The 11730-nt window shown below is 40.6% G+C and overlaps 1 protein-coding gene across 1 annotated transcript in view; it reads left to right on the top strand.

Moving 5' to 3' along the window:
- Positions 1-5285: 5285 nt before the first annotated feature.
- Positions 5286-11730, top strand: part of TMEM9B (TMEM9 domain family member B) — a 9025-nt gene continuing 2580 nt past the window's right edge. The window contains exons 1-4 of the mRNA XM_042882135.1: positions 5286-5377; positions 5529-5620; positions 8820-8928; positions 9861-9995. Coding sequence (XP_042738069.1) covers positions 5300-5377; positions 5529-5620; positions 8820-8928; positions 9861-9995 — 414 coding nt within the window. The 5' untranslated portion in view covers positions 5286-5299. The remainder of the gene's footprint in view (positions 5378-5528; positions 5621-8819; positions 8929-9860; positions 9996-11730) is intronic.

The raw sequence follows: 11730 nt of genomic DNA, 5'->3' as shown, positions 1-11730 counted from the left end.
AGGTGAATCTCTCATTAGCCTAGAGCAATTGACATGGTAATTAATTTCTTCCCACACTTCACTGCTGAGTAAAGGCTGCTGTAATAAAAAGTACTGCCATCGTTTCAATTTTTTAACTGAATATAAGAAATAAACAGAAGAGAATCCATATTTATTTCATTTTTCTTTGTGTACAAATGTCACATTGCTCTCCCGTTGGCAGTGATTGCAACAGTGCTGACTCAATTACTCATTTACATAATCCCTTCAGATTACTCTTTTATATAACCACCGATAATGAAAAGATTTTCTCAGCTGAGAAGAGCAAGAGGGACAGCTCTGAGTGTGCATAGGATAAACTGACATGAGAAGATGGTCATTTGCATTAGTAAGAAATAATCATACCGTAAATGATTAAAATTATCATCAACATTGCCTGCCCTACCTGACCTGAGGGATATCCAGGGACACAAAGAGCCCGTTTATCTGCAGAGTGCAAAGCAAACGCTGCACCAATTGCTTGACACAGCTGAGTCCAGTGTTGTTACCACTTGCTGCATGAAGTTATTCTACAGACAAAAGGTTTTAAAATACTCTTATTTGAATGTGAATGAGTGTAGCGCAATAAAGAGGGATAAAGACATGGCTTAGTGCATTGTTTGCCATGGGAATGGGGCAGTTCTGGAAAGGATGCTGCAGTGGAATAGGAAGAGCAGACAAACTCTCTGCACATACAGTTCCTGGAAACACAAAGCTCTGCATAAAACGTATCTATAAGATGACTGAGCAGAAGGACATGCCCCTGGGGCAATCCTCTGAAGCAGAGCCTTGGAACTATCAAAAGGAGTGCCTTTAGCTGTTAGGGGGACTAGCTGTGTGAGTCCTGATGATGAAGACAAATATGACAGAAGCTACAAAATTACAACAAAAAACACTTCTAGTCCAATGTGTTGTACAAATGGAAAAGTGTAATATTTGGTTTAGAGAGGCCAGCTCATTGTCATGAGTCTCAAAGGAGTTCTTATTACTAAAGCACATTGTACGTTACAAACATGTGAAAGCTCAGATGCATTAATTTGAAGAGGTTTATCTCCTGAGGACTCAGTAACAAGTACAGGAGGCAGACTGCAGTTCACTAAGGCTCAAAGCCCGCAGATAATCAGAGCTTTCTTGAAGGCAGAAACCCATCTTCATTTCTTCTGGAAAATTGCAAAGCTGGAGGAACAGCTGCAAAAATGTCTTTTACAGACTAACTTTTTTTTTTTTTTTTTTTTTTTTTTCCCCTGAAAACCACTCTCTTTACATTTTAATTTTGATTTTACAGTGATTTCACAGTATTGCTTTTGATATTGGCCTGCTGAAAAATAAATAAATAACCCCCTGAAAAAAAAAAATCCAATTGTTCAAAGAAAAGCCTTTTTCTTAAGGATTACTCTATCAGTCTATCTCATGAGATCACTGCTTACTATTTTCTGGGGAGTAAAAAAGACTCTTCTAGAAGAAAAGGTGTTTACCCCCTCCACACCAAGAACCTGTGGACCACAAGCTCCTCTTTCTTTTTGTTTTGGTATCCCTAGCTTTGAGGAAGCTTCCAGACATGGTATGAAGGTCCCAAAAGCTGCTTCAACCATCTAAAATTGGGTCGTTGTTAACTGTATATGAGAAATATTTCAGTGTATTAAAAAAAATTAGTCTATCAGATACACTGAGGTGTTCCATATACAGTGAAGCTGCACATTATTTACATCAGCTTAAAACCAGATCTATGTTTTTCTAAAGATTCAGCATGTTTTTCAACTCAGCAGTCGATTTGCCAATCACAGACTATGAGTGTGGGTGGCTACGAAGACACTGAGCCACCTTCATGCTTCAAAACACTTTCACTGCAGATACAGACTTTCAAAAGATGAATTGTTTAGCTAAGGCTGAAATCTGATGTATACTCACTACATGACTTCAGGGGCAATTTTCCCTGAATTTTAAATAAAGGTGTTTTGTGTCTCCATAGTAACACAAGCTCATTTATTAAGATGTCTGAGGCACTGTTAGCACTACACAATTCACTGTATTAAAACAAGGTATAATAGTACAATTGAGAAGTAAGCTATATGTAAAGGATTCTTTTAATTCCTGTGAAATTACAGCCACTTAATGGAGCCTCAGGAAAGAGAGAGGGAACAGTGCAACTTTTGACAATGTACCATGTTGCAATTTATATTGGTATGCAAATTCCAAATGGATGTAAGAAAGATAAAAGAAACAGGCAAGGGAATGGGGACATGAAAATTAACTACATACAGTCTAATATTCCTCTGTGAAATGTGCCAAAGAATGTGAAACAACTGTGAGAACTTTTCATGGCTTGGCACCGGCAAGAGGAGAGCTGGATCCAGTCCTAGCAGTATCAGGTGTTTTTTTGGAGTTTTCCTACCCAAGTAGGGAAAACTTCAAAATTGCTTATTCTCTAGGTCTCGAGAGACTGCATCTGAAAATGTTCCTTCTGAAGAGCATTTATTGCCCTTCTGATCGAAAGTAAACACTCTTCTTGGATGGAAATAATTCACAAGCATATGAAAAATAAGGAACACTGCAGTGTTTCAGTGAGATTTTCCCAGAGGCATATCTGCCTGTCTATAAAACGTTAAAATTTGTATAAGTTGCCTTTTTGTATGTTTAGTTATGGATAAACTTGATTATCTGTAACCTGCAAGTCTCATTTAAAATGCCACTTATTATTGCTTTTAATATGTTTCAGTACTTTTGTGTTTTTGACCAATCTATAATGTGCTTTACAGGGATGAGTAACATGAATTTTAAGTTTAGCTTTAACAGAACCAGTTGAGTAAGTTCTGCAATTTGTCACAGTCTGTTTACATGAAGAAAATACACTTGGTGCCACAGACTGGGATGCGTGAATACAACAAACTTTATATGTTTTGAGAGAGAAAAGAGCTAGGATAATGAGTATGTGTTATGTTATACGTGGTCCATATGTTCTCTGTCACCAAGTGATCTGTGTTCCTTCACCATTCACTTCACAAACTACAGGGAAATTTCTGAAAAAAAGCCCTGCTGTAGGCATTATGGAAAATGTGACTGTGTCTTAACCTATGCAAAATGGTTTCTTTACTTACTCTGGAAAGCATCCAGCATGTTTGTTGGAGGGGATTATCCCAACTTGTTGCTGGCACGCTATGATGTTGTCAGACTCCACATGGAGCTGACAATGGACCTGTTAAGAATACATAAACTGTATTTAGATATCGGCTTATAGTCATGATTTGCTCCTTATCCTGAGGGACAGTATGGCCCAGGAGGTTGCAATCCACATAGCTCAGGTTTGGTTTGCTGTCAGCAATGGAGGCAAATTGTTGGTATGCTCCAAAAGCCTGGGTAATCCTGGGTAGAGCTGGGCTTGGTAGGTCAAAAGGATGCACTACAGGCAACCCTAAGGGTTGTGTGCTGTGTTTTTCCTGGCTCCTCAATGTGGAGAAGGAGGTCACCTGCCCCTCACCCCCCACTCACTTCTCCCTCAGCCTACTACAAACCCCTGAAACTCACCTCCACCATCTTAAGTAACAAGAGGCAAAACACAGCAACCACACTATCACCACCATCTTACGTACCAGGGGGCACCAAGTCCTGCAACCTCTGCCATCTTAACTAAATGCATAACACACCAAGCCTTGCCACTTCTGCCATCTCAAGCAGAGGGCACCAACTCCTGCAAAGTCCACTACTTAAGTAGCAAGGAGCACCAATCCTAGCCATCTTAAGTAAAAAGATGCCACTTCCACCATCTTAAGCAGCTATGAGACAACAAAGCAAACCCTGCCACTTCTGTTTTCTTATGTAACATAGGAGGCAAACATGGCCATTCCTTCTACCTCTGCCATCTTAGTGTTGGGAATATCCAAATAATTTATCAGGACGGTATCTCTGATAAAGCAGATTTTATTCACAATTGCAATGGCGGGCCTCCTGCAAGCAGGAGAGCACGTGTTACATCTTTTATGTCCTATCACTCGATGCTTATCTATTTCTCCCCTGGTTCCTCATTGGCTGAGTACTTCAGGTTCACAATCTTCCCGATGCTCAACTAAACATACGGATACTGGCTAAACATGAACTGTTGCTAGCTAAGCATTTATCACTAACTAGTTAACTTCTCACACTTGCTCATTTGACACTTGGTCATTCTTTTGAACATCTGCTTGTCCTTGCGTAGAGATAAGCTTGGAAGGAGGACAGGGGGGAGTATCTTGATGCCTGCCTGTTGCATCCCAACCTACCCACAGAGCAAGGCAATCCAGCCTTGTATAGAGGCCCTGGATTCTTTGATGTTTGTTAAGTCTGCTTTTCTTTTGCTGAGGGTCGCTTATCCAAGCAGAATAGCCCACAGTATGGGTTACAAAATACAAATACATGGTGCTTTACTTCTTCAGATCAATTCCCCCTTTTTAATATCTAATGCAGAAACAACATTCCATTCCTACATTAGACAGCTGGGCGTGTGTACCCCTGTGACTTCCGCCATCTTAGAGGCAAAAAACCAACAACCCCAGCCATCTTCACCACCTTAAGTCAGAAGGGGCATGATGTGGGAACCCCTGCTAGAACCAGCATAGGAGTACAGAGGGGAAAAGCATGGAAAGCTCCAGCACAGCTGCCAGAAGAGCTGTTCTGTTATCACTCCCCATGACAGCGCTGCCCTCCAGGCGCCTGATACTTTGCCAGACACATCTGCCCATGGCACAGGCATGGGGGGCAGGCATGGGATAGACCAGGCTGGCTCACTTGCTCTGGGACACCATGTTGTTGTTGTTGTTTTTTAATAAAGACAAACTAAACCCCAAGCACTGTTGTGTATCCATCTGTGTTATCGTGTGATGATGAAGTTCTGTGGTGCTTGTGAAAGCAGGGGCCATGGGCAGACCTTGAGCACCCGCAGACACAGACGCCGTTGCATTTACACTCCCATGGGACAGACGAGCACTGGGGGAGTGTTTATTCACGGTTTCAAACAAGATCCAGCTTCTCTTTCATACTTCTTTATTATCATTATTATTTTTATTTTTATTAACTCGTTAAACCTTGTATGCTTCTTAACGCTGGCTGTACTTCCTCTTAACAAAAAGGCCGTTTATTTAACGCAATACCAATCCCTCTCCGCCCGGAACCAAGCGGCACTGCCGCAGCTCCCCGGGGGCCGCAATAATGGGCGGAAACGCCGGACGCGGACGGGCGGAAGGCGGAAGTGATGGCGGCGGCGCGGCGGCGCGGTTAGGCGGTGCGCAGCGGCGAGGAGCCCCGGGCCGACATGGCGGCCGGCCTCGGGGGCTGGCTGTGCCTCTGCGGGCTGCTGGCCGTGCTGGCGGGGCTGGGCGCTCAGGCTAAGGTGAGGAGCGGGTGTGGAGAGTTCTGTTTACTTATTTATTCCGCTCATTGCGTTGAACTCTTGAAATAAATCTGAGAGGTGGCTTGCTGTCGGCTCTTCGTGTAGGTCGTACTCTCGGCGGTACGGGCTCAGCGTGTTGTTTGCTTTGCAGAATTCCGAGGACGTCCGGTGTAAATGCATCTGCCCTCCTTACAAAGACCACTCGGGCCGTATCTACAATAAAAACGTTTCGCAGAAGGACTGGTGAGTTTATTATGGGGAAGTACAAAGAGCGGGGTTGTCTTACAACAACACTTACAGCACTGTTGTAAGTGTTCTGTAACGATGACAAAAACATCTCTTGCACAACTTACTGGGCATTTCAGAATTCAGCTGTCGGAAGAGATGAGGCTCGAAACCCCTAACGTGTCTCCATCTTCTATTTTGGATTGCTTGTTCGCATGTTCTTCTGTTGCATAAGACTTAGAAGTAGTAGAAGGAAAAGGGGTGTTGTAATTTGAATTCAGGGACCAGAAATGGCATCGTGGTGAAGCAGCATTGTCTGTTGAACAGGACAGGGATCATTCTCTCCTCCTTCTCTGCTCTTGAAACCAGTCCTGATGTTTAGAGGTTGTTTCGGAGATCTGTTCCTCAAAAATCACAGTCAGAGAACGCAGTACATTCTCTCTCCTATATATATAAAAATCTTCTGTGTCTCAGCAGTGTGCTGTGTTTTGGGCTAGCCATGGCATCTGTCGGGTTTCAGCTGAGTCGAGGACCTGTCTGCATGAGCGGGGATGAGCAGCTGGGGAAGAAAGGGGAGATAGCAGTGATTTAAAACAGCATACTTTGGAGTTGCTCTGATATCCAAAGTGCTCAGGAATTCTTGGATCAACCTATAAAAATATGAAATACAATTTGATACATTGACTCTTATTCTTATATATCAAGAATTATTAGTAGACTTTTTAAGTCTGTTGAATAGCAGCCTGCTAGCTACTTGATTGTGAACATTCCATGCCCCTTAGCCGACCCACCAAAATAATTACAGGATTGAAGTTAGTGATACAGGTATGTATTAAGAGCTATGCCTTGACTTACTGACTTATTTGCAGAAGAACAGTGAGAAACAACAACATTTACAGAACAGTGTAAATTTCAACCTGTGTTAATGAATGTAAAACATACTGTCTAATCTAAATTACTGTTTTGTCCTATGTGGTTAACTTAATGTTATTAGGCCTGCTATGACAAATTAGTCATAGTGCAGCAATGAGACATAATGAGAGAGCTCCAGCTGCAGCTGGGATCTCAGAGCAACACTGTTAATAGCTGTGTTGCCCCTGCGAATGAAGTGGATTTTTTTCAGTGGATATTGCTTAGCATTTGCCTTACTGTCAGGAAAGACCTTGCTTTAAATCATATTGACAGTGATTGAAGGAAAAGTTAACTTTGTGGACTTTGCTCTTTTCATGGTGACAGATAAATGGTGCTTACAGAATCTCAAAAACCTGTTTTCCAATCTTAAATTTCATTGTGTTGAGATTGTTTCTTGTGAGACCACCTGGGAATGTTTCATGTCTTCTTGTTCCAGTTGCCTTCTTGCTACTTTATAAAGGCTTCATTGCTAGGTCATGTGCAACAAAGTAGACAATTCTAGTGTCACACCTGGGCTTCTGCATCTGTGTGGGTGGCTTGTTACTGTATAGAACAAAGTGTCATGCTCTTTCCTTCAGGCATTTAGATCTTGTCTGAGGCAAGAGCCAGAACAATTTTTAGTGTCTTTATGACTTACATTCAGTATGGCCACTTACTGCCCCCTTATCTGGACATAAAATGAAAATTTAATCTTTAATCTTGTAGCCTGCATTATGATACCCTTATTTAGGTGTATCATTTCTTTCACAGGATTGGTCCCTTTTTTTTCATCCTCACAGATCGTCAAACAATACCTTTAGTTAACATCAGTATGAGCTGACAGTACTCCAGCACCAATAAAAGTGTTCTCCATTTGAGAGTTTGGAGCTACTGCCGGCAATTCAGCCCTGACAAACAACACACAATGTTTGGATAGGCAAACATTGTGCTGTATAAGCCTAAGCACCTACATGGCATTCAGTTAAATAACCCACTGTGGAAGAAATGCACTGGTATTTCATGTCCAGAGGCCGATTGCTTTAATAGTCACGGACGTGGTGGGAGGGAAGATGCCCTGTCTGCTTTGAAGGATAAACTGAAAGCTGAGCAGAAACTGTGCTTTTGACTTCCTAGATTCCCTAGGAAGGAAAGTTTCCTTGGTGAGTGCAAGGGAGAAAGGTGCTAATATGGGGGAAGTTGAGTGGCAGCACCCTTTAGGAAAGGATTAACCTTTTCCATGTATATCCTCTTAAATTGCCATGGAATCACAGTCCAAGGAAACATATAATCAAAACTAAGATTCTGAGAGCTTTTACCCTCTGTAGCAGCGTGAAACTGAACTAGAGAAAAAACTTGCTGATATTATTTGATATGTTTACAGTAACAGATGTCCTGCTGTAGCCAAGCAACATGCTGGCTTTCTTCTCTACTTGAGCAGCATATTGACATAACCTTTACAGAAATTTCCTAGTTAATTACTTCTATGTATTTCTGATTTTGCATATTAAGCGTAGCACTCTTTTGCAGAGGAGTTTGTAATTCTCATGTCAAATAAATGGAAAAAATGATCCCTCCATGCCTCTCCGGAGATTGTGATGTGACACTCAACAGTTCTAGTTATAAAGGAGTAATACCAACAAAACAGAAGAGAGAAAAACTCATGCCTGGCCACGTGGCTTGGCAACATTTTCAGCTAGCCCAATACAGAGTTGAATTGTTAGCTGCTGCTATCACGTCAGAGACTTGTTACAGTTACCTGCTTCTGCGTCCATTAACGCTGAGTTGACAGGGATCAAAGTGAAATTTGTTCTATAAGTGCTCTGCAAGGAGCTTTGGTTAACTGAATAACCAAACTGAGTCAGCAAAAAACTCAAATTATTTAAGTTATTGGTGGAAGTAGTGGTGCAAGTTGTTATATCATGGTAGCTGGATTTTAGTACTGTGGTGTAGAGTGTTCATAGCATTGTCAACTACATTTGTTGGTATGGGAACCATCTAAGAGTTTGTGATCTTTCAAGTTGAAGTATGTTTTCCTTTCTTGTTCCAGTGCTTTGAAGTGAATGCTGTTTATTCATAATCTTGTTGCTTTAATAAACGACTCATCCAATGTCTGCTTTTTTTCCTTATGCCTATAAACATGTGATGGTAAGAAAAAACGAGCTATTGTTCACAAACACCAAAGAGAGGTTAATCTTCCTTCAGATACAGGAAAAAAACAGAATAAAGCTCTTTAAGTATTAGGAGGAAAAGATATGTAATAGCTAGAATTGAGTTAGAGATGTCTAAAACCAGCTGCACCGTTTGAACTGGTCCTGTCTTTCTTCAGTGATTGTCTTCATGTGGTTGAGCCCATGCCTGTCCCTGGACCTGATGTAGAAGCATATTGTTTGCGTTGTGAGTGCAAATATGAAGAGAGAAGCTCTGTCACAATTAAGGTAAACCATGGAATTCTGTTGTTATATATTAAATTCCTCAACTGAATAGTAAATGTAACTTTTTAGAGAAATACTCTTTTTAAAGGGAGAGCTCTTCTAAAGCAGTCTTAAGATTATTATTTTTTTTTGTTAGTTGTTCATAACTTTTCTTGAATAGTAATAGTAGAATCATGTTATAACTGAAGGGGTGAGCTTAAGAAGTTTAAGTTCTCCTGTTTTGAGATTAAGCTTTATACTTGGCTGGGATTTTGAGTGTGCTATGGTATTTTGTCAAGCTTTGGACTTCATATTTTTCTCAGTGTTCTCTCATTATTCACTCTTGCTTTCTTGATGAAAATTTACTTTCTATCTTGGCAAGTTAAGAAGAGCAAAATTGATCCTGTTTGCTTTATCTGATGATTCTTCATACTTATCCTGTAACCACCATTGAGCCCCTGGAGTGAATAGATTATATAGTGCATGTTTTCTTCTATTATACTGATTCCTTTTTTAGGAGGCTTTTCAGGATTTTGCGTTTTTCCTCTTCTCCTGTTTCATTGTGAGCTCTGTGACTGAATGTGGATCTATGCTAGAGAATAGAGACCATGCAGGAACCCCAAAATTTGTGACCAGTTTAATTGCTGTGGATTAGTAGTCTTGATTAAGGTGAGAGAACACCAGGTTGTTTCAAGAAGGATAGCATAGGACTTCAGCAAGGCCTCACTAAGAGAGACTTTGTTTCAAGCTAATTTATCTGTCTGCCCTTAAACCTTGTAATACCAATTTAATGGGTGATGGCTTTTTGCTGTTCATGAATTTCAAGTCATAGTGACACTACTGTGTCAGGCTCATCAAAAACTTTGACTGTACAGTTCTTTTGTTCATCACTGCCCGGTGAGAGGTGGCTGAGGTAATGTCATAACTCTGGGATAAATAATGTTTGTGTTGTGCAGGTTACAATCATCATATACCTGTCTATTTTGGGGCTACTTCTTCTGTACATGGTGTACCTTACACTAGTGGAACCCATTCTGAAGAGACGTCTCTTTGGACATTCACAGCTCATACAGAGTGATGAAGACATTGGGGTGAGTTCATCCAACCACTTGTATGCGTGGCTTAATTCTTAAGCGATTATTTGGGAAGATTTTTTTGCAAGGCAATTTAAATTCTTTTCCTGAAGGGAGAGGATGATCTTCGCTGTAGTCAGAAAACCATGTGGTGATTCTGTGAAGCCATGCTTTCCTTTTTCACTTGTCTAGAAAGTATTAAGATGAGGATTGCTCCTGTTAGTCCAGCTCTAAACACAGATCATTTTCTCAGAGAAAGAATAGAGGAAGAAAGGAGGTAAACTCATGTGGGAGGTACAAATTCTGATGTGCTCATAATCAGTACAATCTTCTTAGTTTTATATATGTTGATCTTAGATTTTTTTTCTCCAAAAAGAAAATATATGCTCACTGAACTGTTGCTTCAGATTGAATTTATCGATGCTAAATGTAGTGATTGATGCTAAAATAATTTATTTGTATTACGACTGAAAACTGGAATGTAATATAATATATTCCCACAGATCAGAACAGCCTTTTTCAGGAGAAGAAAGGGAATTAGTCCATCAGTGGCAAGTGATGACAAATGGTTTTCTCTCTCTTACTGGCTTTTCCCATTGCCAGCACAGTGTTTTTAGCTTCTAATAACAGTGGAGCACTTTTTTTTTTTTTTTTTTTTAAAGTGCCATTACAGGAAGACAGTGTAAAACCTTACAAAACCTTGCATTGGAAACGGTGAGACATGTAGTACCTGATCAGTGTTGATAGGAAAGACTGGTGGGAGTAGAGCATCTTTGTGTTTTGAAGAGGGACTTAAAATTGTATAAAAATAAGGACTATGGCTAAGCAGCCCTAAGGTATTCTATAAAGCTGATGAATCTGCTTGTCTGGGTGAGTTATTGCCACAAACTCACCTGGGGTAAGTACTTTGAACAGGAGCTGTGTTGGTGTATCATACAAACTGTTAAAACAATTTTGAAGTCTCAGCATCGATATAATTTCTATACTGAGTCTTTAAGCAGCTCTGTTTCTAATGGCAAGGTACACATCAGATGTAGAATAATCTCAGCTAGCATTTCCAAAACCAAACCTGGTCTATGAGACAGGAAGATTTCCATTTGCATAACCTGAGCCTTGCAGCAGACATAAACATTTTGTAGTAAGTACTGTTGAAATAAATGGGAGCCAGTCAGAAAGATATGCAGTGTTTATTAGTGTTAAAGAAGATTTTTGTCATTCCTTCTATTATACTGGCAGTTAATAGGAGGAGATAAATATGCTCGTTCATGGTGAAACAAAACTATGATAGCAACACTTACAAAATGTATTGAAAAACACTGTGCAATTCTACTGCCTGTTGCATCAGAAGCTTTGTAGATGTGAAGGCATTAGAAGTGGTAAATGCTGTGCTCTGTACCTGAGGTTTTTCAAGTTCAAATTTTGCTGTAACACTGTGGGACCCTTGTGTGCTTGTAGAGTCACTACTGCTTATGTTTGCAGCAATGCTTGGAACAAAAAGCTCTTAACTCAGTTCTTATTTCATGTTCCTCATTTCCTGTTGTCCCTTCTTCTGGGACAGTGAATGTGAATTGAAGGTTCTTCATGACTTCTTCCTTTGTTGCCTGTTTTGTTGTCTTCCTTCCTTTTTGCAAGTTCTTCAGGTATTGATCTCTGTCTCACTCTGGAAATACCATCTGTGTTGATTTAGTTACTACAGCGTGCTTTGCCCTGTCCTCCGCCTGTCCTCCGCCTGTCCTCCGCCTGTCCTCCGCCT

This window comes from Lagopus leucura, unplaced genomic scaffold (genome assembly GCF_019238085.1).
Source record: "Lagopus leucura isolate 7727_CA_CO unplaced genomic scaffold, USGS_WTPT01 Super-Scaffold_100033, whole genome shotgun sequence".
In the NCBI taxonomy this organism is placed as follows: domain Eukaryota; kingdom Metazoa; phylum Chordata; class Aves; order Galliformes; family Phasianidae; genus Lagopus; species Lagopus leucura.
The sequence above is the reverse complement of the archived record's forward strand: the minus strand, read 5'-3'. Positions and strand labels throughout refer to the sequence as shown.